The sequence below is a fragment of the Andrena cerasifolii genome, chromosome 5, assembly GCF_050908995.1.
Source record: "Andrena cerasifolii isolate SP2316 chromosome 5, iyAndCera1_principal, whole genome shotgun sequence".
In the NCBI taxonomy this organism is placed as follows: domain Eukaryota; kingdom Metazoa; phylum Arthropoda; class Insecta; order Hymenoptera; family Andrenidae; genus Andrena; species Andrena cerasifolii.
In genome coordinates, this window is record NC_135122.1 from 11,706,877 (window position 1) to 11,731,280 (window position 24,404).

Consider the following 24,404-nt stretch of genomic DNA (forward strand, 5'->3'; position numbering starts at 1 on the left):
ATGTATCTTTTTATAAAAATTCGGAGCTCAAATTTATAAATTTATAAATCGTGTAATAAATAAAAAGCGCGAAAAGGCTCGAGCCGGGCCTGTAGATGGGCATTAAGAAGCAATCTTGTGAGTGTAATGGCATTAGCAACAGAAGAAACACAGAAAGATTATTCTACTTGCTCACTTTTAAATGTACACAAGGTGCTTCGCTATTGACGGGCCCAATATTGTATAAGAATTCAGTGCCCAAATGGTGAGAAAAGAAAGAGAGCTCGTTGAAGATAATTAATGGACAAAATGGTTCCAAGATTCCCCCCTTCGAGTTCGGTGCGCGAAATGCCAAGGGTGACCATCAATTTCTATCTGCTCCGCGGAACAAGCCCGTTGCATTATTTTTTGATGAAAGAATAACGAGAGTGCCCCTGTGGAAACGCTGACCAAGGCGAATAAAACGGCACTGCTGGTTTCTAATGGTGTCAATTGTACCTCGCCTTCGATACTTCGATCCGCGAAGTCGACAATTGGACATTATTGTCCCGGATGCTGTTGTTTAGAATCAAGCACCGTGGAATAGAAGTTTGGCCGTTCGTGCGTTTAGCAGATGTGGCACTTCCAGCCAGCATAAAATCTAGCTCACAGTAGGTATACAATTATTCTCTAAATTCCGCAGCAAGTAATTAAGCGGCGATATAATGTCCATGCTGCCGCGTGCATGAACACTGTTATCGTGGTTGCCAATTATTTTATGCAATTAAAGCTCGTCCAATTACCATGACTGAAGAGCAAGATAATGGAATATCTGTTTCCTTGATGGGCGAAGTTTTAAATGAAACACGAAATCCAGTCACGCTTCAAATTATTTTCTGACTTAAGCGTCATTTATTTATGCCTATTCGTTGAGAAAATATAATACAAATGATTGATTCTCACTTACGAATAATGGAATTCAAATGAATAGAATTATGTCCCATTGCATAAAAACTCCACTTTTGAAAAGCACCTTTGCGCTACTTCGAAACAGATTTGTAGTGTAGAATAATAAAAACGAAGTTAATCAAGTTATTCCATTACAATTCTAATTTTGAATCCACATAGGTACCCAAAATCAAAAATGAACGATGTTTAAAGAAATTGAATAATTCCCAAAACACCGCGCTCTATCGTGGTTTTGCAAGAAGTCAACGCCCGAGGAACGAGTTTCAGCTATATTGCCACGTAATCGCGATACCACGCGAATATTTAGCGTATTACTCATAAGGCGCTGTCGACACGACACGTCCCGCATAAAATTCGCGTTAAGATCATTCACGGATCTCCTATAATAATTTATGGATTGAAACTGCTACTTTCCGCAATGCTTCATAGTGCTTTTTGGGGTTATTTTGTATTCCTATATCTTTTGCGTAACAATTTAGTCTGCCTCGTACTCGACCTCCCCTTTTCATTCATTCATAGTTACTAAAACCTATGCAAGTCTCCCTGAAAACTCGTGTATAGTGACATCTGTTGACACTGGAATCCTCTTTACAGTAAATATTGTTATACAGCTACGAGATAGCATTGAAAGCAAATACCATTTGGGCTTCGTTGTACAGATTCCTAGACTATGACACAGACAAGATAAAGGAATAGAGACCTTTTACCTTATCTAAACACCGATCTCTTGAAACACTAATGGCACAGACGAGGTATAGGATAGACCTATCAACCAATACATTTTTCTGTCACCGGTTTGGGGGGTCCTGGGACCTCTTACCATTTTAGTGTCGCATGCAACGTTACCGGTGAAGTCTCGAAACAGATTGTAACGCTACGCGTGGTAGGAATTAGAATTCCACACGTGTAAACCTAGGTCATTCGAAACCCGCGATTTACAAATGATTCTGTTAGAGTAACAATTTAAAGATCGTTTTATAAACGTATTCCGTGCAACGACCGAGAAAGAAGGATCACAGCAAAACAAGAACACATACGCCTTTTAACCTTGCTGCCCTGTTCGGGTTTATTTAACGCAAAACAAATTTATTTAACATACAAATTTATATGAACAACAACATTATTTGTGGAAGACATGCTTTCATGATGTAACGTGGAATACCTCGCAAAGGAATTGTAACTTGGTATATTTCAATAAGATGCTGAAGCAGAGAGGACTTTAAAAATTGTCATTACTTTAAATTCCTGATTAATTAAAACAGGATACCAATTGAATCCCCCATCTTTTATTAAATCACAGTTAACGCAACGCCAATGAACAATAATTACTTCGCCATCAAGAGTATACACAGCGTTGATATCACTTCTGTCCTTTCAAGAAGTGGTAGACAAAACTGAAGTCTTTCTTTGCGTGTCCCTGAGCAATAATCGCTCTAAAAATTTGATGGGCCAAAGAACCCAAGGGGATAGTTGCCTCCGCTTTCATCGCAGCTGACTGCGCCAGGCCCAAGTCTTTAGCCATTAAAGCTGTCCCAAAGCCTCCCTATAATTCGAAGACCACCTTAATTATTAAGAAACAACGCGCACAGCTCGAATACCAAGACACGTTCAGAAGCAAATGTTTGACAACCTCGTAATTTTTAGAGCTTGGCACATTATCGAGAATTCCTGGAACAGGATTGTACAGTTCCGAGGACCAGCACCTACCAGAGCTCGAGTTTACTATGTCAGCCAACACGCTTGCGTCCAAGCCCAGCCTGAAACGCGACAAGTTCAGTAGAAGAATCCTGCTCGTGGCGCATTACCGACTAAATCGTTTACTCATTACTTCTGCCCAAGATTGAACGCTTCCGCTGTGCCGATCATACTAACAGCCAGAAGCATGTTGTTGCATAATTTCGCAGCTTGGCCCATACCCACGTCCCCGCAGTGCACGATCCTAGATCCCATTGATTCTAACAGCGGCTTGGCAAGCTCGAAATTTTCCCTCGACCCTCCCACCATAAACGTCAACGTGCCGTCTTTAGCAGCATTCACGCCTGTGCAAAATAAACACACTATGAATCTCCATTCCCATCTTCTCCTTCCAACATTCACGCTGCAGACTAAGTAGCTTAAGGGGTATTCTCGTCTAGAAGGCCAATTTTTTGCCTTCCCTTAGGGACGATGCACAAAAAAAACCACACAGTTTTCATCGACGAGCATTGTCCATGCGTATTTATTAACATTTCACTTAGCTGTAAAAAAAATTTCACCCATATATAATAATAATTAATGGAGATATGCGTGATCTCGTAAAGCGTGCGCGAAAAAAAGTTGCCTCATGGTAGATACGATTCCAGCTGTTCCGCTGATCCAAAACAAAAAAACCAAAAGGATTCTTAATCAGCAAGAGAGTGGCTATAGCCGGTAGCAGATTTATGAAAAAAAATTAAAAATTCACAAAATGGCGGGACTTTGAATTTAAACTTATCTTTTCCGTGTTTTTTTTTTCGTTTTTAAACGGCCTTAAATTTGTGAAAAAAAACTATTTCGCCTTGATTCTGTTACCGACTACAATTATATGTTTTCTGAAAGTGTACGAAAAAGATGGACCATATGGGCCAACTAGAAGTTAAGATATCGTGCGTATGAAAAATACCATTTGAGAAAAACTCATATCTCCATTAATTATTATTTTTTTATATATAGCTGAAATTTTTTTTTTACATCTTAATGAAATATTAATAAACACTTGTGGATATAATGCCCATGGGTAAAAACTCTGTTTTTTTTGTGCGTCATTCTTAAAGAGGATAGAGTATTTCGTCCCTCTAGACGGGAATACCCCCTTAAATTACCTCCAGACACTGGGCAGTCTATAAACCTAGCCCCGGATTTGCTAGCCTCTTTTGCCAACGTTTGGGACACAAATGGATCTATGGTGCTGCTGTCGATGAGCAGGGCACTTCTTTTTGCTGAACTGGAAGCACAAAGGACTACAGGACAGACATGGGCAAACTTTTTATTTAAATAAAAATTTCGAATAACGAATGAAAGTTAAACAAATTATTCGCCATTTATCGAGCGAAGTTACAGTAACTTTTATTCGATCCGTTATTTAAATGATTTTTAATTTAGTTAATGCCCAACTCAGCCTCCGAACGGTGAAGCGGTTGGCAGATTATTGATCGACTATAATCGAGGAGTATTGGAACTATTTATTTACCTTAATATGCCATATTTGCCACTGTAAACATCTAGGACGTGCTGGTTCGACGGCAGCATCGAAACAACAACATCTGCGTCTTTGACTACCTCGGCAGCACTTGAGACACCATTAGCACCCGCTTTCGTTAGACTCGAAACGGCTGACCCGTTGACATCGAAGACGGTCAATTTGTGACCCTGTGATGCACATGCAGATGATTGGCATTGAATTCCAAGGTCATTCTGCATCGATTGGAATTACGAATTACCTTCTTCAAGAGGTTCCTCGCCATGTGACCACCCATGTTGCCTAAACCAACGAACCCTACTCGCGAGAAGCATCGTGCTCCTGAAGCACACGTGGAAGGGTTAGCAGAATGGGTTCCTCGTGCAGAACGTCGCGCAGGGAGACTTAGTTGGCTGTGGAAGGTAGGCTTACCCGCAGCAGAATGGACAAGGAGCGAAGTGGATAGAATGAAGACGCTCATGCCAGGAAAGTGTTTTCCGCAATATGTCGACAGAGCGATGCTCCAGTGATTTACTGACCCGGTATGGTGTCCGACGAGGTCGCGGCAACTGCTGATTAACGGGGGGGAATTGAATTTTAATACCAGATTGCCGGATATACTTGGAGAAGTGAATAGGCGTTGCGCGGCGTCGTAAGTTCAAGAGAGCCTCGTTGCATGTAAAGCAGGGAGTATGAATGATTCTCAGCGACGTAATGCCTTCAGGCGGAATACGAACTCGATAGTTTCGGTCGGCGTGCGAGAAATGTTTACCAGAAAAAGAACACGATTAGCGTTATCAACGGGCGCTTATAGATCTCCGCGACACTGGCGAACTTTTATCGGCACGATAATTTTGTTGATTTTATTCCAGTCGAACTGTGCCCCTTTTTCTCTGCGCGCTGTTATGACGCCACTAGAAGCAGCAAGTATCGTAAGCTGTATCGTAGTGAGAACTGTATGCGAAAATATATCTAAAGAAGTGAAACTTTTTGAAAACGCGGTAAAGTAGGTGACGCATGTTTGAATTTACTATCAAACTTGTAAATTGTTTTTAAATCACCCACATAATTACTATTATACTAGGGAAAGGCGCGTGCCTATATTAAAGATCTTTGCAAAAGGCTTTCGTTAGTAATAAAATTTCACACGCTGTGAGAAATGATATTTTCAAATAATTATTTGCAATTAAATACAAGGGGCAGCAACAATCGTTTTCGCCCAGAGCGGCGGAAGAACTTGATCAGCCCTTGGCGCAGGACGTGACACTATTGTTAATTAGACATGCGCATCCTATTACGTTGCAGTCAAATTATGTTCTTACATCTCCAATAGCGTTACACGGGGATAAAGGAAGAGTGCTTAAATGTAGATAGTATCGCGTGTGCTGCGATGCATATTCAATCATATGCAATCATCCTCTTCGCGCTATAAATTAGACCGGTTGCAAATGCTGTCATTGGATTGATGTGCTAGTTGCGGTCGTGAATGATATCGCCACATAGTAAGCGGTTGATCGACTAAAAAAGAACATTTGCAAGTCAACGAGACTCCTATTCATTACTTGTGCTCGGATCATATCGCGCAGGAACACGTAAAACAACCAACGACGGCACAAGCCCTGACGAATGATAGGACCGAATGCTCTCATTAATGGCTTCATTGCACTTTGACGTGCGAAACGCGTCGTCTATTAATATTTCAAGCATCGCTAGTTAAGCATCTGGAGTACGAAACTTTGGCCGAGGCTGGAAGCGTAATTACATTTTGTGCCATCCAAAGGCCTATAATTCCATTTGCACAGGCATCTTTATCGTGCTTCTTATCTGCCGTCAAACTGCACCCTGAACATTCGTGTTTGCCTATAAATTGCACGCGCAGGCATGTATAAACAGTAGCCTCTGTACCCACGCACGATATGCGTCGCCTAAGTCGAGTCGTACACTCTAACAATAAGTAGGAACTCTACTCATATTCCTAGACTGGGCATTGTGTTTGCGCCGCGTATCGCGGGGGCAAGATCAGAGGCTCCGTGATTAGATTGATTCCGTGATTAGATTGATTCCGTGATTAGATTGATTCCGTGATTCGCGATACGATTGGTGCCGGTCAAAGTACGCTGTAAGTAAACAAGCGCGCCGCACAGTGGGACAAACCGCTCCATTTTGTGTCGAAATCGTCAAGCTTTTGATAGGAATAGGATAGAGGGTTGATTCTTCGTCGAGGTTAAAGCTAAGATGTTTCAGAATAAGGGAAAAAATCCTGAAGGCCTACGCAAATTCTGCGAACGGATTTACATTCACCGTGTCAAAAACTATACGAAACGATGTATAATAAGTCAAGAAAAAGCTTCAACTACACGTTATAACGGAAAAACCAACATTTGCTTCGAAAATGTCAAGTTTGACGTAGATTTTCAAGGTCAAAACTTTTTTGTCAAATATTCCCAATATTTTTCCCTTATTCTGCAACATCTTAGCTTTAACCTCGAAAAAGAATCATCCCTCTATCCTATTCCTATCAAAAGCTCTACGATTTTTACCCAAAAAGGAGCAGTTTATCCCACTGTGCGTCGAGGACTGAGCGACGCGACGCGAGCGTGCATTATTTGCGCGAGGATTAGGGTACACCATGCAGGCGAGCTCGTTTCTCCGCACATTTCCGCTGCTTCTTTTCCACGTGCTGGCTAACAAGAACGATATACGCGTGCCCCGCGCTGGACCCTGGATATCTGATGACAATTTTACGACCATCGTGAAGTCGTCGTTTCCCGTTTCCAGGTGTTGCAGCGTCTTCCTAAGTGGTTGGTGCAACGAGGTTTTCATAGGGTCTGAGGCGCGTGTGCTTTCGCAAGTATCACTTGCATCTGTTTCCTAAATTTTATTCAGATTCTATCGAGGATTCCGGGCTGATTTTCAGGCAATTCAGGAGTGTATATCCGTACGAGTATCTCTTGGGGAAGAGCGCCCACGAATGCGACGGGTACTTCTTACTGGGAGCCAACGCCGAAGAACTCGAGAAACTCATGGACAAGTAAAAGACATAATGTAGGGTCATTTCGGGAGAGACGCACCTGAAGGAGGGATGCACCGCATCCTGTTCTGCACTAAATAATTGGCAGCATACATTGAACTGTTAATACTACTTACTAGGGAACACCGCGAACCCGGACTCACCGGTTGGAACGCAGCTTTGTGGGTTTTTAGAGTGACTCAAAACAGGAACAACGGTGTATTTCATCTGGACCCTATCGCCTCAAAGTCAAATTGGCACTTCCACTTTTTCGCGTATAACTCTGAAAGTACAACAGGCAGAAAAAATGTTTCAAACAAAAGTTTAATGGTGCAATAAGCGCTACAAACTTCCGTTAAAAAAATTTTGGAAAGAGTTTTCTTCGTCAGTTATCTATTTTTTTTAACTCTTTTCAAAATTTTGTTAACGGAAGTTTGTAGCGTTCAAAATAGAGTCTGTTAAGAAAATATAGATCAAATACGTACTAGTCTAGAAAATATAAGTAAAAGAAAATTATTCGAGGAAGTAAAACAAGAAAACGTAGAAAAGGCACTACAGAAGAACATAAAAAGACAGTCCGGACTGCAGCCAGCAATGATTAGAACTATACGCCTCGCATTCATTAAAGGATCACCTCTAGGAACCCGAAAAATAGGGGCAAGTTCGCATGGTCATAATTCCGGCAAAAATAGTCTATGGATATTTTGAAAATATGGTTTGAACCCGTGGAATCTCCACTTTCAGCTGCCTTTTTCAAATATCAGCTGTATCGCTTTTCGACAAAGTTATAGCGATATAAAGAGCACATGGTCGATTTTAAAAAAAATTTCTTCATCTTTACGATGTTCCACGAGGAGTATGAAATTTTTTACACAGATTCCATTTACACCAGTCCAAAGCGACCACTTACCTGTGTAAAAACAGAGTAATTAATTTCTTGTGCGATTTTTTTTGGCCGAGTTATTCAATTTCGAAGGAAAAATCGTTTCATTTACTTTAATTCTTTCCTCTTTGAGACGCATCTTTTGCTCTTTCCATTCGGCTAACATTTCGGTGTGCCATGTCCTCTCGAAAATATGCTTAAAAATTGTAGAAATTCCATTTTTTCTTCAACTCACTGTATCTCCGCGAGGGATGACCGGAGCATCATTGTCTTAAGCTCGTTTTAAAGCGGAGAGTCCGCCGATTCTTTTGAGTCCCGCCAGAACCCGCTTCGATAATTTTTTACCTGCGGACTTTATGTTTGAAGTTACCGTTTAGGAAAATGTTCCGCTGTGGCTTGAGCGGCCGCGACGCGCGACTGTCGTACCGCCAACGTTGGCGTCACCGATGGCACGTCGCGTGGAGGTATGTGTTCACATGTGTGCGCGCACACAGTTACATTCGGTAGTGTCGGGCGTCACTCGGCTCGCTTTCGGGTGCTACCGTCACTTACGTCGGCGGGTGGGGATACGAAGCAGAGCGCTCGCTTTCACGGGAACGACAATGCGGCATAATAACGTTCTAACCTTATTTTTACACGTACATTTACCTATACTTTCAGTTGTACTTATTTAAGACTTTACAAGCAATAGAAGAAATGTGGCGCGTCTCTCCCGAAATGACCCTACGACGAAAAGAATACGTCTCTCCTAAATGACACGTTACCTTCTTATCGCAGAGTGTCGCCGATGTGGAAAACAGAAGTACTTGTCATTGTGGATAACTATGTTCCCAATCACTCCAATGTATTCAATGAGTCTATATATGGGCTCGCGAATGTAAATATCGTTTCCTTATCGGGAAACTGGAGGTTGTCGGAAAATTACATAAAGCCGCGAGTATTCATCGAGCTTGATAGGTACACCGAGTAAAACACAAATATGCTATTTCGAAACACTCTTATAATATTGTTTCACTATGTGCTGACATGGAAAGCTACGAGGAACGTGAACGCACAAATGATAGCCCGAATATGCGCGGCAGGGAATTAAAAGCTTGCAGTATATATCGACCTCCGATGACATATCTAAATCGCACGGTAAATAAAACTATCGACGGCGTGCGAGTAGAAGTTTTCGCAGTGGACGACGGTTAGTTACGTTCACGCTTATTACGTTATTAACCGTGGCGGGTTAATTGTTGAGAAGCATACTCTTAAAGTCCCTGTGTGTTACGCTGGCGCGGACCGACCGCGCGGACAATACGCAAATGTGTCGCTGGCCTGAAACTGTAGATTTGGAGGGGGACGGTATCGAAATGCAGCTGTTCAAGATCATGGCGGAGAAATTGAATTTTACTTGGACAATAAGAAGACCGGAGGGAAATGAGACGTAAGTGTGAATTACAACATCTACTTTCGCATGTATCGCAATACTGTATTAACACGTATCTATGCGCAGATATGGCAGGCGTATCAGCGAAACAGTGTGGAAAGGTGGTATGATAGAAATGCTACGCGAGAACAAGGTATTTATCGCTGTAAATTTTTTTCGGTGTGGCGGGGGGTGGTAAGTCTCGGGCGAAAGAGATTGGAAAAAATATAGACACAGAGGCTTGGGGCGACTTTAAAAACAGTTCACTGTCTTTTTAGCAAATCAACCATAACTCAGATCTGTGAGTTGTCATGTTGAAACGATTGCCTTAGAAGAATTTCCTCCTGCGACTAAAAAAGCGTGGCTGAATTTTTCAGGCAGACGTGGCATTCGCCAGCATTTGGATAACGCACGATCAAAATACATTCGTGCATTTGTCAGAGCCGTGGTACCAACTGTACATACATTTCTTGGTACCTCGTCCTCGCCGAACGACAAACTTTTGGGCGCTCGTTAGGCCGTTTTCAAGGCAAGTTTGGTGCCTCCTCGTGGCCACGGTGCTCCTTCACAGCCTTTACACGTACAGCCGTGCCTGGATCGATACGAAGTATCCGAAACGTATGTCCGAAATACGCAGCTGGTCCCTGCCAAATTCCATTACGCGCGACTGCCCCTAATCCACGCTCCACAGGTTTCCGGAACTTTCTGATCACTCTGATCGACCTGATCGGTTTCTTGCTGAGCAGCTCGGTACCGAGCGCTACCGAGAGCAACAAAATACAGGTGCTTCTGTGGCGCACCGCCGGATGGTTAATAATCGCAGCTTATTGCAGCAGCCTCGCAGCCAGGCTGGCCAGTTCAGAGTACGAAGAAAGGTAACGCTGAAGTGATCGTTGATTTGGAGTTGATTTTTACTCTTAGCGCAGCTACTATAAACACAGCCAAAAAGGATATCTTTGAGCGGCTTTTATTGCCGTCTAATCGACGCTCTTATAGTTCCCATCTGAGAAAATATTTTGCCCGCGCTTCTGCATCCTCAGGATCGACACCGTCGAGCAGTTCCTCGCGGCGAATTTGACCTGGGGAAGGAAGGGTCAAGTGCCATCGTTTCGCGACTACTTCGATCTGACCGTACGTGTCACACATTCCGCCAGGCTGTTTCAATCGAACCTGTAATAGGGGAGACCGGGGCTGGTTGTGGCAAGGGGTAGGTTGACTAATTGTTCGTAACTCTGCACCGACGTATGCTCGACTGCGGAAAGACTTACTGTAGAAAGAAGTCACTTCTACTATGCCATGCATTTATGCCCGACCCCGCGATCGCACGTTTCTCGACAGTTATCAGCGTTTATCGAAAAATTGACTGCGTAGGTAAATATTTTTTTCTTCAAGATTTTTTGTTTTCACGCCCTATATAGTTGCAACAGAATAAATGTTAACAGACTATTTTAAAGTTTGCCTATTAGACGATCTATTGACGCAGTATTTTTTGTTTACACATAAATAATTGAAGGTGATATAGCTTATTAAAGTCAAAATGATCGTTCAGGGCTGGTTGACTGATAACGTAGATAAGGTTTAACTTGTTATTTTGTTATTCGGAAAGCGATTTTTATTTTTCATTTAAATTTCATTATGTTATGAATATACATAATTTATGATTAAGTTGAAAAATTTTTTCAGTTTATTATTAAAAAATGAACGAAAGATAATTAATATTTTATAATGAAACAACTCTTGTGACATTGTGTTAGTTTATTACAACTGAGATAAGTTGTTAGTAACATTTCCTTAACTGATTGTCAACCTACCCCATACTGTAAGTCTACCAGCCCCGATCATGGGGCTGGTTGACCAGCGTGGATGGTGTTAGAAAAACATTAAAATACCTTAATTGCAGTCACATTAAGTCAGCTTTAATAATTTAATCAGATAGCCAAATGCATGCCTTATGAAATATACTAACCGGTTTAATGATACTTCGTCCGCATAATTTATTAAAAATCAAACACTGTAAAACTGGCCTACCAGCCCCGGCCTCCCCTACCTGTCTCATCTATCCCCCCTTAGAACCAATACTCGGCGCAGCTTCCGAGAAGATATCGTTACCTGGAGAATGACACGCAATGGAAAACATACATGAAGCAAGGCAATTACGCAATACTGGGTAAAATCGTCGACACGTGCTTCTTTCCGGACGATTACATCGAGAACGAGGATCTTAAGGTAAATCTGTTGCGTCAGATGAATACTTGATGTCGGGATCGTGCGAATATCTAATTCAACTCTACGATAGAATTACAGACTCATGAAGGAGCCGGTGGGGCGATTTTACGCCGCCTTCGCTCTCCAATCGTGGCTACTAAAACCTGTGAACACGGTAAAGGCATTTTAAATATTTCGTCGCAACGTCTAACACTCCAGCGTCTACGTCGAAGCCGCAGACTATGCGCCAAAATTTCTAAATGACTTGATCTAGTGTAACTTGCTAATGATATGTCGGCTCGTGCTGCCTACGACATGCAGGCAGAACTGTTTCCATGCCTACAAACTATTATGCCTTGCACGAGCCTGGTAGCACGTCGGACGCGCACAGAGGCATCCGTGCGATTGCCACTGGGGGGCAGTAAGACGGCGAAATCTTAACAAGCGAGGAAGAAAAAGTTACGACCGTACTTAGCAGTGCTACAGCTCAGGAAAATACTACTTGGTTATTCGTTTTTTTTTTTGCAGGTAATGCTACGGCTAAAAGAAGCAGGTATTACGATTTGGCATTTGCGCGACGTCATCCGCAGACGCGACAGCTATAACCTTCGCCAGGTTCTCATAGAACATGACGGATACGACGGGAGCGTGCAAGTCCTTGGGCTGACGCCGTTAGCTGCGGGATTTTCGTTGCTTCTGATCGGTGCCACGATAGCGGTTTTAGTATTTCATTTGGAGCTGACACGTGCCGCTAGATCGACCTCCATTCGGGACGTTCTCCGAAGCATAGCCAGCAACCGTAGATCCACAGCTGAGAAAGTTGAGCGGCACCGTGACGATCCTAAACGAGATGTACCCAACATGTTTTCGTCGCGATTTCCAGCGCCAATGGACTGATTGTGTTTTCATTAGACACGGTCCGATTTCTTTGACATATTAACTCCCGAATAGATAAAATTCGGTTGCTTAATGACCCGCTCTAATCTCGAACTTTGATACATTCCAAACAAGATATCGTGTGTCACGGTACGTAATGTCTGCACACTTAAGCCAGTCATTCCAACTTGAAAGATTTTGGCTTTCTGTTAACGTCACGCTCGCACGCTCGCAAGCAAGGGTTAATTCGCGCCAACTTGCCGCGCTTGTGTTAACACAGGGCCACGGAACGCATACTAGATCAAAGAGCGTTATCACCTCGGAAAATTATATGCATGGTTCGCGCTAGTTTCGTTAATTCGCTGGCATACCTGCCATTTAAAGTAAGGCACTGGCTGTCGTAATTTTTGTAATAATTTTTACTTTTGTCATAAGTTATACTGCTCTGTTATTTGTGATTCTTGTAAACAAGCAGTACTTATGCCCCGCGTATCGTTTTATTTTATGCGAAATTTGTGAAAAATCTAAAAAGCAAGTGTTAAGTCGTGAATATGAATATACAAATATGGAAAAATAACTATCTACCTTGTGACCTTGTCACTTCATCGATCTTTTACCACTGTGTCAATTTGACATTTGACAGAAATTGGGACATTCACCTTAAGACTCGGTTAGGCGAGGTCCACATCTTGTACGATTACTTGCACTTCTGTAATGGAGAGAAAGAATATTCTGAACTTCCGTTTATCAATAATACAGTTATTATACTAAATTAAAAGTATTCAACGTTTCACCGTTTTAAACTGTACTCTGTGTCTGAGGCTGATGACTTTTAGAATCCTAATAGCTGCGGATGAGGAAATGTGGTGAGTTTTTACGGATTTTGGGAAGTAAGACGGGGGAATAGCGGGATAGGGCAGAAGCGTAGGATGACGCAGCAGCTAGGATAACGATGGATAGCAGCGATGACACAGAGTTTACAATTACGTAGCGTTTTGAGGGTATGCCGACTGTTTGCGGAGAAAGTCGTAGCTGAATAATATTGGCTTGTGCGTGAATCATGGCTAAGTGCCATAAGTAATGCAAGTTATGCGTTAAATTATGGTTAATTTCTTCGGAAATTTATATGGACGAATACTTTTTCCCAAAGCTTCCGTTTGCCTTATGGTTAATTTCTTCGGAAATTTATATGGACGAATACTTTTTCCCAAAGCTTCCGTTTGCCAAATACTTTTCTCCAAGCTGTACTTGGTTTATCCATTACTTTTCAGTGGATAACAAACGAATGCCTTAATTATTTTTTAGGCAATTACTTTGTATTAGACCAATCCACCGTTACCACGAGTCCTATATTTACTACCGCATTGCTTCGCGTAGAAAGTAATCCGGCGCGTCGCGCCGACTTCGCGGCATTACGCATGACCGAAAAGTCATTGCCAGGGGTGGTAGAGAATGAGCGGGAAGCGGCCTCATCGTCGGTAGATATAATCGCGCTTGATTAACGCACAAGTCAGTCGGCCCGCGAGCTACAGCCAGCTGGTTCGTGACCGTGATTGAACGAAGTCACGGCGACAAAGTAGTAACTGACGTGAACGAAGAAAGGGTTTCGAGTGCGCAAGTGTCGTAATATAAAGCAGTAAACGTGAAGTGGAAAGTGCTCTCACCGGTGCGTAAACGTGTTTTATATAGGATAAATCCGGGAGAGATGCCCCGCCGGAAGAGACGACCCACTCGCTATATATTTCAGACTCAAAACGCGAGAACGTGTCATAGTGTAGAATATTCTCTTCGGTACGATTCGAACAGTTTAGTGGAGAGCCGTGTTTCGTTGTTTATTCTACGTCTCTCTAGATTGCCTAGATACATACATGCTGAGAAAGGATAACTGGAGGCTACATTACACCTCTAGCATAAAGCAGCAGTGTACAGAACGTTATTTAACATACGCTTACTAAGTTAATTTTCGAATTAAAAAACTTCCTTTCGAAGCTAGCGAGTGGAGCATCTCTTCCCCGAACAAAATATGAGAATAAAAATCTTCGTCGCTTCGAATTTTCTTTCTGTTTCGCTTATTCGTCTTACTCTTAACGACTTACAACGTCAACGTCAGGTTTAATTGCAATTGAACTTTAACTATAACCGAATTCTAATAAACCCGTAGTTGTAGCATTAACTCGTAAAGAATTTCGATTTCTTCTTCGTTATTTTTTCTCGAACAACTACGCGGAGCATCTCTGCCGCAATAAATTTTCTTAAAGGAGATATTGGTCACTTTCTTCGAATCGGCAGAAAATTTTAAGCCTATTTTATAAGCCTGTTCTGCTGAACTGAATAATATAAGTAACGGCTTGAATTTTATGTTAGGCGGAGCCGGACTTATCTGAGCGTGGCATCTGATACTATCGCGCTCGATAAGATACTTTTCGACTGTAGCTTTGAAAGGAAACTAATTGTTGTAGATAACAATGCAAATAATAAGCGGAACAGTCGTGTAGCTTACTTTGTACGACGAATAATACAAAAAGAATTTCACACTCAAGGTGATTTTCGCTCTATCCCCTTGAAAGTGTCGATTCCAATGAATCGACGCGCAATGAGGAACCTCGCGCCGTATAAAACGCGGAGTGTTCGGCGCGCGACGCGCTGTTACACGCTGCACGTGTTTAATTCTGACTTCACCTTCCCTGTAGTAATCGTCTACCGCCAGTCACGTTAATTATAACTCATTATATCCTCAACAGATCCTAGCCGCGAAGAACGATGCCGAGGAAACCGCACATCGATGATGGTAAGCGAGATTTCTATCCTTCGCAGTCGCTTTACTAAAACGAATTCGTTGAAATTAACAAACATTCGATAGCTCAACCGCTCACGGTGGACGAGCATTTCCAGTTGCTGCTGGATGATAGGTCCACCATGGATTCGGAATTTGTGAAAGTCACGCCGGATGACTTGCCCGAATGGTTCGACGAGAGGCTGTTCAAGATGTAAGTGAAACGAAAGCTGTGCGGGTAAAAGGGCGTTTGTATGGGATGGAAAACGGAGGAGTGACTCATGAGCGTTCCTATTCTAGCGGCCAGAGGTTCCAGATGAAGAATTTACTAGGGATATCAACGGCACACTTATCTGGCTTGTTAGCGATATTGTCCGTACCGGACATAGCGGAGGTATAACACCGCCTCTCCCTTCAGCGACGATTAGTCGCTCGGTTTTAGATAAAGCCAATTTCATAAACACTCTTACGGGTCGAATACTTTCGCAGGTGCTGATATACACGAAGCAAAGTGCGACAGTTTGCTTATCCTTCAGGCGGTACGCCCAGACGCTGTTGCTCATGTACGCTCTGTACTACGCCGACATGCTCGCCCCGGATTCCAAGTGAGTCCCTGGAAGCGAGTCCCTGGTTGAGGGGGGACTGCGCCTTGTTGGGCCGAAAAATAGGCAATTCCTTGTGAATTGTTTTTGTACAAAAACGGGTCGACAAATTAATTTCAGGCTTGTCAGGCTGTTTCATTGTGTCCTGAATTTCTGCGCAACAGTGACAAAAGGACATGGCAGATACAGAGAGAGCGTTGGAAAATGATCGGGAGCTCCTGACGTTGACGGAAAGTACTGCCAGAGTTATCCGAACGCACAAAAAGGAAACGAGATTCTTAATCTATGTGAATGTGACTATCTGCGGTAGTAGATGCATAAAGAGAAATAAAAAAATGTTAAAACGGCAGTCTCCCCAAGACGACGAAGCGCCCCGATTTGAGTCTGCAAAAGGTTTTGCCCCAAAATCGGGAAAACTTTTGTTAAATAATTTGTCGAACCGTTTTTGTCCAAGAAATTCACAAAGAATTGCCGATTTCAAGCCCAACAAGGCGCAATCGCCGCTTAAGGTGCGAATCCGCGATGAGATTTCACGCGAGGCAGCAAGTGAATGTAAATAATGGAAATAGTCGCGGTAGACGAGATCTCTGAAAATCTTAAAATCATTAAACTCGTCCGATTAGAGTCTAGTTTAACGAGACTAATGGCGGGATAATTGGAAAATAATAAAATAAATTAAATAATTGTCTCGTGAAGTTAAAGTCTCGTGTGAGACACGATGTTGCTGTCTCGTCGTGGATTTGCACATTTAGGCATTCCACGCGAGTGGCAACGCTTGAAACGAATCGGTCACACGGGAGCGTTGTTATGTTCAAGGTGGTTCAAGTCGCTGAATACGATACGCTGGAAGCATGCGGCAGTGGGTCGCAAACGCGTTAAAAACGGGCTCAATAGCATATATCAGAAGGACATGGCGATCACCCAATTCGCCTTCGCAGGGTACGTTCTCGTGGCGCCGAAGGAAGTGGGCCTCGCCCACGCCACACCCGAGGATCAACTGGGCTTCCATCATTTTTGGCGCGTCACTGGTCACCTCCTGGGTATATCGGATCGGTAAGTGCATCTCCGTGCGAATAAATCTGACGCTGGACTCAGTCAGACTCAAAAGCAGCAAATTCCTGAGTCTCACCCATTACTTCTCTTCGTGTTTTTTGGGATTATTATTATTATTATTATTATTATTATTATTATTATTATTATTAGTATTATTATTATTATTATTAGTAGTAGTAGTATTATTATTATTATTATTAGTATTATTATTATACGTCGGTTATGATCCTCAGGATGAACGTCTGTCGCAAAACGATGGAGGAAACGATCGAATTGTGCACCAGAGTGATGCACGAGATAGTCGGGAAACACCTGAGCAATCACGTGCCTGAAAGTCGAAAGCTGGCAGAAGATGCAGTGGACGGTCTGTGGTACTCCGATGTCTCTCTCAACAAAAATGCTATGCTAACATTAATGCACAACATAACGGGAGTAGAATGTTCGTACCATTTGATTATTTTTAATGATTTATCAGTAGCGCTTCTATCGTTTTATTGACGACTGATGGTCTCATGATCCGCAGATGACAAGCCTCTCGACTGGTACTCGTACTTAAATAAGAAGCAACGCGATGTAATGCTATATTTGCACGGTAAGCGAGTTCTCCCGATGAAATATGAAAGCAAAGCGATCTGTGGCCTGCTTACAAGGAAGCATTCACTTACAGTGAATGAAGTTTCTCGATTTGAAATTTTTTTTTTAAAGTACTCGTAGTAACTAAGAAATCCTGAAAGATATATCTGCAATGGAGCTGTTTTACTCGTGTTATTGAGGCGTCCGCGAAAAACGGCAGAATTCCTCTTATTTCAAAATAATTGGCTAGAACCCTGGCATCTGTATGTTTTTTGTGGTAATTATTTTTTGGGTAAAAAAGTTTTCTAAGGTAGTTCTCTTAATAAAAAATCGTTTTTTATGGAGATAACTCAAATAGGAAAGGTCGAAGAATTTTTTTAATATTTTTCTCGGATTCCTCGCACCAATTTACATAAAAGTCCATGTGACCCTGCTTTTTTAACTCCCAGGGGCCACATCTGGGCCTCTAGGGCAAGATACCAATTCAACGATCTTCACATTGACTGCTCTACCGTGTTCGAATAAAATTATAAGTGTTTTCGTCATATTTCCCCATGTTCACTTTGAAGTCGTCTACTTAAAAAAATCTCCGACCTTTCCTTTTTGAGTTATCTGCAAAAAAAACGATTTTTTATTAAGAAAACTACCTTGGGAAAAATTTTTCACACAGAAAATAACATCGTATTCGGATTCGACACCTCAAAAAACATACAGATGCCAGGTTTTAGACAATTATGCTTAAATAAACATGAGTAGAATAGGTCCATTTCAGATATAATTTTCAGGATTTCTAAGTTACTATGAGTACTTTAAAAAAATATATTCCAGATCGGGAAACTCCATTCGCTATAAGTGAATGTTTTGCCTGTTAGAGGGCGCACAATTATGTGGATTCAAAATGACACCTATAGTGTATTCTAATTAAGTTTGTTGAACTTTTCAGGCACCCCATATATTGGCGTTGTAGTCAGAGCAATCTTTAATACTATATTAACGGTAGCATATTGGATGCTCGAGAACTATCCAGTAGGTGCTTACATAGGATTTGGTAAAGCAAACGCGCAAGTTTGCCCGTTTTCGATAACGCAATGACGTCGCTGGTGATACAGTTAAATATCACACGAAGGACTAAAATAATTTAATTTTTTATATGAATGTATGGGGATCTTAATATATAAAGCAGAAAGTGTTTGTGTGTTTGTGTGTTTGTCTGTCGCCTAAAACCTTTCGAACGGTAAACTCACGAAATGTGTCCCATAATTGAATGTGACTATTTTCCCCAAAGAATACAATTTTTTTTATATAAAATTAGACGCTAAACGGGCGAAGCCGAGTAGTAAAGCTACTTACAAGGGAAGATTCCGAGCCCGAAAATTAAAAAAAATCTGAAACTTTGTGAAAATGTAGGGGATTTCCTCCTGATTACAACGCAATTTTTGTTTGCCACCCAAATTCACTAGAAGGGGGTAAAATTAGCCACTGAAAATTCGGCTATTTTCAGATTTTGTGTTATAACTCCCGAACTGTAAGAGATAGAAAAAAAGTTTCGAGACAAAAGTTACTTCTTTTAATTAGATCTATCATTTGGTAAAAAAAATTATTTTACACTTCGCGAGTTACAGCACAAATTCGGAAAATAGCCGGATTCTCGGGGGTCAATTACACCCCTTTAGAGTGAATCTGGGCAGAAAACAAAAATTGCGTGGTAAACGGGAGAAAATTCCCCACATATTCAAAAACTTTCGGAATATAAATATAACGAAATAATCAATAAATGCCGGGGTAATAACAGAGACATTACCATAGCATTACCTTCGGTCGAAAACAATGGAACTGCTAAACGAAATGGGTATTAACAACTTGGATCTCTAGAGTGCGCCACGTGTCGCGCGTCACTAATTTAAGTTCCTTAACTACCAGCTGAGCTTCCCTAGCCGATCTTCTTGATCAACGTCGATGAGAGGGAACACGAGCTGCACCACAGGCAACTAATTGTAAGAAATGATTCCACGTAACACCGGGCAACAATAAATAATCGATTAATCACTCCACTAAACGAGTACGAAGAGTATGATTGCGAGTATGTAAGAAACGGCGCGATTTGCTAATTAGCGAGACAGCCTCCTCGCAGAGGAATATGTTTCAGGCCGCATTACAGGGTATGCCGCGTTCGGCGCCCTGGTTTGCGACACTTAATAAATTCCTGGACGTCCTTTCGTTCGGAAGACGCATCGATCCCGGTGATTCGCGAGCCACCCCCTCGCCATGCCCGCGACCATCGCAGGCTTGTGAAAAATTGGTCATTCTACTTCGCGGCGGCTCTGCGTACGTCGATATCCCAAGCCCGGCGATAATTATCAGTCGCAATTTGTCTGGCGCACTGTTCCCCGCTCAACTCCACCCACGGAAACATAGCTCGAATCTCGTCTCTCTTTCCCACCCTTCCTCCCGGCTTCTCTCCCGGTCCGCGGCGGTGCTCGTCCATTCAACGTGCCATTAACCCCCCGTCCCTCCGCGCGACGCGGTGCTGCTCGCTCTGCGGCGGCAGGATCGCAGGATGATTTTTACGCGGGTCGCGTGATTCCATGTTCGCCGCATCTTCGATGCGAGCTGGTTAGAGACTTGCGTGCGAAGTGAGCCTCCGCTCGCACACCTTCACCGCCGTCAGAGGCGAACACACAGAGAGACAGACTACGTAGAGGCATCGGCGGAGCGTGCAGAAGGAAACGCACACCTGCTCGGCCCGCGCGTACACGGAGGAACGAAGGCGTATGTAACACGGGGCCCAGAGTACATAATACGCAGCCATATATCCTTCTGTCCCGTAGCTACTCTCCCTCGACCCTGTCGCCTCTCTTCTCGGTCGCTCTCCTCGTTCCTTGGCTCGCTGGCCCTTTCCCCCGTCGCATCGCCGCAGCCAGCGATCCCCTCGGCCCTCCCTCGGCCCGTTCCGCCGTGGCATCGAGTCCTCCTCATCCCCCCTGGCCGGCTTGCACGACCTAAACGAGATGACTCGTCGCGGGGACAGAGAGAGGAGCGGCGTCAGGAGGAGACGCTGCCGCCGCCGTCGCTGCTGCTGCTGCTGCTGCTGGCTGCCGTTGCTCGGGAAGAACGAGGATGAGAATCGCAAGGGTAGGAGGGGAGGGAAGGGCGGAAGAGGCGGAGGAGGAGGAGAGTAGGTATCAGAGGCCGTCCAGAGAGGAGAAAGAAGATGGCCCTGCGGCCCTCGTGTTACACAAAGAGATCCGCGCGCGTCCGCCTCTAAAGCCCGATCCATACGCAGCCACAGCAACGTGGGCTCCTCGAAATCGTTTTGCGCCGCTGTAAATTGCGAGCCATCGCTGCCACCGTCGCCGACGCCGTCGTCGTCCCGCATCGCTTCCTCCTCCTCTCCACTCTCCCAGGGAGGAGACCCGGATTACGACGGATGTCGCGCGTTTCGTTTCCTCTCCGACTCGACCCGCCCTTCTCCGAGGACACTGCTGTGCGAAAATTTTCAACCGTACGAGCGGGTGAAATCAACCACCCTTACGGGCAAACTTTTCCGAATTTAAGCAGTCCGATGGCAGGATCCGTTAACCGAGGTGAGCTAGCTACCTCGTCGCGCAACTTCAGTCACAGCAACGATTCCGTTCGTCTTTCTGCATTCGAGGCGCTCCCCACCACCCCGAGCGCCGCGTTACACGCGCCGTTCTCCTTTAAGCTAAACGGGGAATATCATCCTGCATCGCGTTACAACGCTGCCCGGGATCGATGGGTACATGTTTGACGCAACAGAGTTCTGGAGAGAGCGTTAGGTATGTTTCGCGATGCAGCTGGCATTAGCGATAAAACTAGCGATAAATTCTGGGGCGCGAGATCTGCTCGCCTCGGAACTAGGAGGAGATTCGAAAACTGTGTCAAGGTTACAATAAACGTATCACCCGATCTTTCACACGGATCGATCTTCGTCGATCTTTAACCCTCTAGTGCATACGCCTGCCTTAAGGCGGGCACCTGTTTAATCCAGGAGTTGGGCGCCTATAATTTTTTTTCTTCAGAATTCTCAGTTGCCAGCCTTAAAAGTGTTGCCACACCGCACGTATTAGCCTAAGAAACATGCCAATCTGACGTTTCGATTTGACAGAAATATCTAGTTTGAAGTGCATTTTTGAGCTAAGCATGCTGCGAAAATTATTTGTGAAAGTAAAAAAAACAAATAAGTAACAAAGTATTTATTTTATAAAAAAAACACCACATTTTTTGTACTTGCTACATGATCCCGCCTTAAGGCGGTGACCCAGAAGGCTGCCCTGGGGAGCCCAGACGTCCTCCAAATTGAAAACAGACATCGGATTCGGTCTTTTCATCCGCGAATTAGACTAGTCTAATTTTTTCATCTGAATTAAAAATCTATGCTCTAGAGGGTTAAACGGACCTCAGCCACGTAAATAGACCCCAGCCTGTATCCTCTATCTTTTCCATGCACTTTGCATACCTACTTACGTCTTCGCGACTGTTCTCCGCCAAGTATCAAATCTCGCTGGCCACTTATTCCCGAGACGTATTTGTCTTTCCACCGGTGATAAATCGTTACACGCCTATACGTGGCCCTGGAAAGATGCAAGGGCAGGGGGAGCGGGTGCACGCGTAAATCGTATAAATCCCCCGGCGCTTCCGGTACGCCGTGATTTCCGCCCTTAGAACTATGTATAAAGATTACGGAGCCGGCGGAGGCCTTGTACAGAAGCTATTACGAGACATTATCCCGCAGGTGTACGAGCGGCGTGCGTGCGCGAGCGCGACAGAAATTCACGTTAGCCTGTAAGAGGAGGAACGTTCGTTAGGCTTTCACGAGTCGAGGTAGATAGCCGCGGGCATTGCGTACGATCTCCGAGAGGCGCGTATCGCATCCACTCGGACGACGCGCCTTTTTTTCCCTTCCTCTCCGCCTTCCTGGCCGCTCTTCAGCAGCCCTCGCCGCATCGCCCTGTATCCCTTCCAGCGTCTTTCGATCCAGGGAACCCCTCCTGTCCCTTTCGCCCTCGCAACCTGCGCCTCGTCCCGCCCCGTTCGCCCTGTACCTACCCCGACCCCTTTCCTTTTCTTCTTTCTTTACGCGTCGTGGTTCGCGAGGTACGCGACCGAACCGGCGAATCCTCTCTTTCTCTGGATGGGAAACGATGCCTGTCCTCTCTCGATGCCTCCGAGCCGGCGCGCAACGGCAACGACGCCGAGAACGATGAAACGCGAGCACTCCGTTGCTATAGACGGCCGGCAGCCTCTCGTTCGCCTGCCCTCGCCGCGCGGCACTAGCGTTCCTTCGATTTTAAGGATTTCCCACATTCGCGCGGCCCGCCCGTTAATCGCACGATCGTCCGCGAATTAACAATGTAACCGATATATCGATCATTAGCCGCCCGACGGGGAGGCCGGTTAAACGCCTCGTTTGTACCGAGGATCGAGTTACGGGAGGAATCCTCTCGCCGGGCTACGAGTTTATTGCTATGACGGCTCGGGGACACCGAACGCTGTATTCAAAGCGAGGGAACGGGCACGCGGAGTGAATTTCCTCGAGACACCCGGCAAGGGGGCTGTTCTTTATCTACGAGCCGAAAGTAGTCCAGTGATATTAGGATCTGCCTTCGGAATAAATCCCACCAAGCTGAATTTTGGTACGGGCCTTTATTTGGTCCGTTTAAACAATATGTCAAAAGTCCCCATCGTTCCGACCGCCGCTAAAAATTATACAGAGGGTGGAAAGTACAACAGTTTTTCGCGAATACCTCGTTATCTAGCAGTTTTGCGACAAAAATAGTTATTATACAATTTTTAGCTTAGGAAATTCTCTACAAAAAAGGTGCTATGAGTTTTTTTCGTAAGAGTAATGAGAACATCAGCATCAATGGATATAGCACGCGTAGAGCGAAAAGAAAGAACAAGAGTAGGTTTAGTGCTATGCTGTCTCAGAAATTGGAAGCTGCCAACATCAACGTGAAACACGCTCAAGACGATGCTGACGTTCTCATTACTCCCACGAAAAAAACTCATACGACCTTTTTTGTAGAGAATTTCCTAAGCTATAAATGGTATAATAACTACTTTTGTCGCAAAGCTGCTAGATAACGAGATATTCGCGAGAAACAGTTGTTTTTTCCATCCCTCTGTAACATTTTTAGCAACGGTCGGATCGATGGAGACTTTTAACATATTGTTTAAAAGGACCAAATAAAGGCCCATACCAAAATTTAGCTTGCTGGGCTTTATTCCGTAGATTGGGCAGATTTCCGTCTAATTTCACTGGACTAAAGAGGAGCCGTGGCTTGCGCTGTGCTCGAAGCTCGGCTGTACGCGATTATGCGTGGTAACGGGCCACTTTCTGCACTTAGCGCTAAGCGATCAATCGGGTAATGAATTGCCCGGCGTCGACCGACAGTTTGCAACGGGAATTATGCTCGAAGACCGTTTATAAGTAGATAATTGACGATCGACGTTAAATAGTTTGTTATGCACGCGGTAAACAATTAAAATAACAACGGGTGTATCGATGCTCGCCAGACGCCGCTATCGCCGGGGACAAATTATTGGCTAATCAGTGCTACGGGGGGTGGAAGGCGGCGTTTCCATTGACGCGAGTGTACCGAAGTCGCGCTTTAACGGATATTGGTAGCGCGGGGGGGAAAACGGCGAAGGGGGCGGCTCTCCTCTATCGTCGGATAAGAAATGAGCGTCCGCCAATGCTTTCGAGTCGGCGCAACGCCGACGACGAACGGCCGTGCGACGAGCACGGCGGACGACGAAGTGCGAGCAGTTGTAATGAGTTTCCCTAAGATCCCTCTATTCCCAAGATTACATCGAGAGCCAGGCGCGGTTGAATTCGTTGAACACCACGGTTTCTCCTTCTTCCCTGCTTCGC

General features: G+C 44.2%; 3 protein-coding genes across 4 annotated transcripts; 2 read left to right on the forward strand and 1 right to left on the reverse strand.

Moving 5' to 3' along the window:
* Positions 1–1,967: 1,967 nt before the first annotated feature.
* LOC143369258 (3-hydroxyisobutyrate dehydrogenase, mitochondrial) lies at positions 1,968–4,869 on the reverse strand. The gene is made up of 7 exons (XM_076812979.1): positions 4,556–4,869; positions 4,386–4,465; positions 4,136–4,314; positions 3,768–3,889; positions 2,756–2,966; positions 2,558–2,684; positions 1,968–2,470 (listed from the first exon to the last, which is right to left on the reverse strand). The coding sequence occupies exons 1-7, from the start codon at positions 4,602–4,604 to the stop codon at positions 2,288–2,290; spliced, it is 951 nt and encodes a 316-aa protein (XP_076669094.1). The 5' UTR covers positions 4,605–4,869; the 3' UTR covers positions 1,968–2,287.
* A 1,025-nt stretch (positions 4,870–5,894) lies between these two features.
* LOC143369256 (glutamate receptor ionotropic, delta-1) lies at positions 5,895–13,085 on the forward strand. 2 transcript variants are annotated; one of them, XM_076812976.1, is made up of 13 exons: positions 5,895–6,242; positions 6,672–6,924; positions 7,010–7,154; positions 8,794–8,973; positions 9,051–9,205; positions 9,349–9,445; positions 9,515–9,581; positions 9,805–10,045; positions 10,119–10,302; positions 10,468–10,558; positions 11,498–11,653; positions 11,724–11,807; positions 12,161–13,085. In XM_076812976.1, the coding sequence occupies exons 2-13, from the start codon at positions 6,753–6,755 to the stop codon at positions 12,527–12,529; spliced, it is 1,941 nt and encodes a 646-aa protein (XP_076669091.1). In that variant the 5' UTR covers positions 5,895–6,242; positions 6,672–6,752; the 3' UTR covers positions 12,530–13,085. The 2 variants fall into 2 exon arrangements, with proteins under 2 accessions (XP_076669091.1, XP_076669092.1); XM_076812977.1 differs by lacking the exon at positions 5,895–6,242 and having other exon boundaries at positions 6,669–6,924.
* Positions 13,086–14,001: 916 nt separating this feature from the next.
* On the forward strand, positions 14,002–18,698 carry LOC143368954 (uncharacterized). The gene is made up of 9 exons (XM_076812216.1): positions 14,002–14,174; positions 15,250–15,296; positions 15,369–15,495; positions 15,582–15,675; positions 15,771–15,886; positions 16,700–16,936; positions 17,170–17,375; positions 17,460–17,528; positions 18,453–18,698. The coding sequence occupies exons 2-9, from the start codon at positions 15,269–15,271 to the stop codon at positions 18,599–18,601; spliced, it is 1,026 nt and encodes a 341-aa protein (XP_076668331.1). The 5' UTR covers positions 14,002–14,174; positions 15,250–15,268; the 3' UTR covers positions 18,602–18,698.
* The last annotated feature ends 5,706 nt before the right edge of the window (positions 18,699–24,404 follow it).

Bases quoted from the DNA above. Each gene is read 5' to 3' on its own strand.
- LOC143369256 (XM_076812976.1), top strand. From the start codon at position 6,753: ATGCAGGCGAGCTCGTTTCTCCGCACATTTCCGCTGCTTCTTTTCCAC. The intron at 9,446-9,514 runs GTAAGTGTGAAT...ATCTATGCGCAG, and splicing joins AGACCGGAGGGAAATGAGAC to ATATGGCAGGCGTATCAGCG. The intron at 10,046-10,118 runs GTATGTCCGAAA...CACGCTCCACAG, and splicing joins CGATACGAAGTATCCGAAAC to GTTTCCGGAACTTTCTGATC.
- LOC143368954 (XM_076812216.1), top strand. From the start codon at position 15,269: ATGCCGAGGAAACCGCACATCGATGATG. The intron at 15,887-16,699 runs GTGAGTCCCTGG...GTTATGTTCAAG, and splicing joins ATGCTCGCCCCGGATTCCAA to GTGGTTCAAGTCGCTGAATA. The intron at 17,529-18,452 runs GTAAGCGAGTTC...TGAACTTTTCAG, and splicing joins TGTAATGCTATATTTGCACG to GCACCCCATATATTGGCGTT.
- LOC143369258 (XM_076812979.1), bottom strand. From the start codon at position 4,604: ATGAGCGTCTTCATTCTATCCACTTCGCTCCTTGTCCATTCTGCTGCG. The intron at 4,315-4,385 runs GTAATTCGTAAT...TGTGCATCACAG, and splicing joins CGAGGAACCTCTTGAAGAAG to GGTCACAAATTGACCGTCTT. The intron at 3,890-4,135 runs GTAAATAAATAG...TTGTGCTTCCAG, and splicing joins GGCAAATATGGCATATTAAG to TTCAGCAAAAAGAAGTGCCC.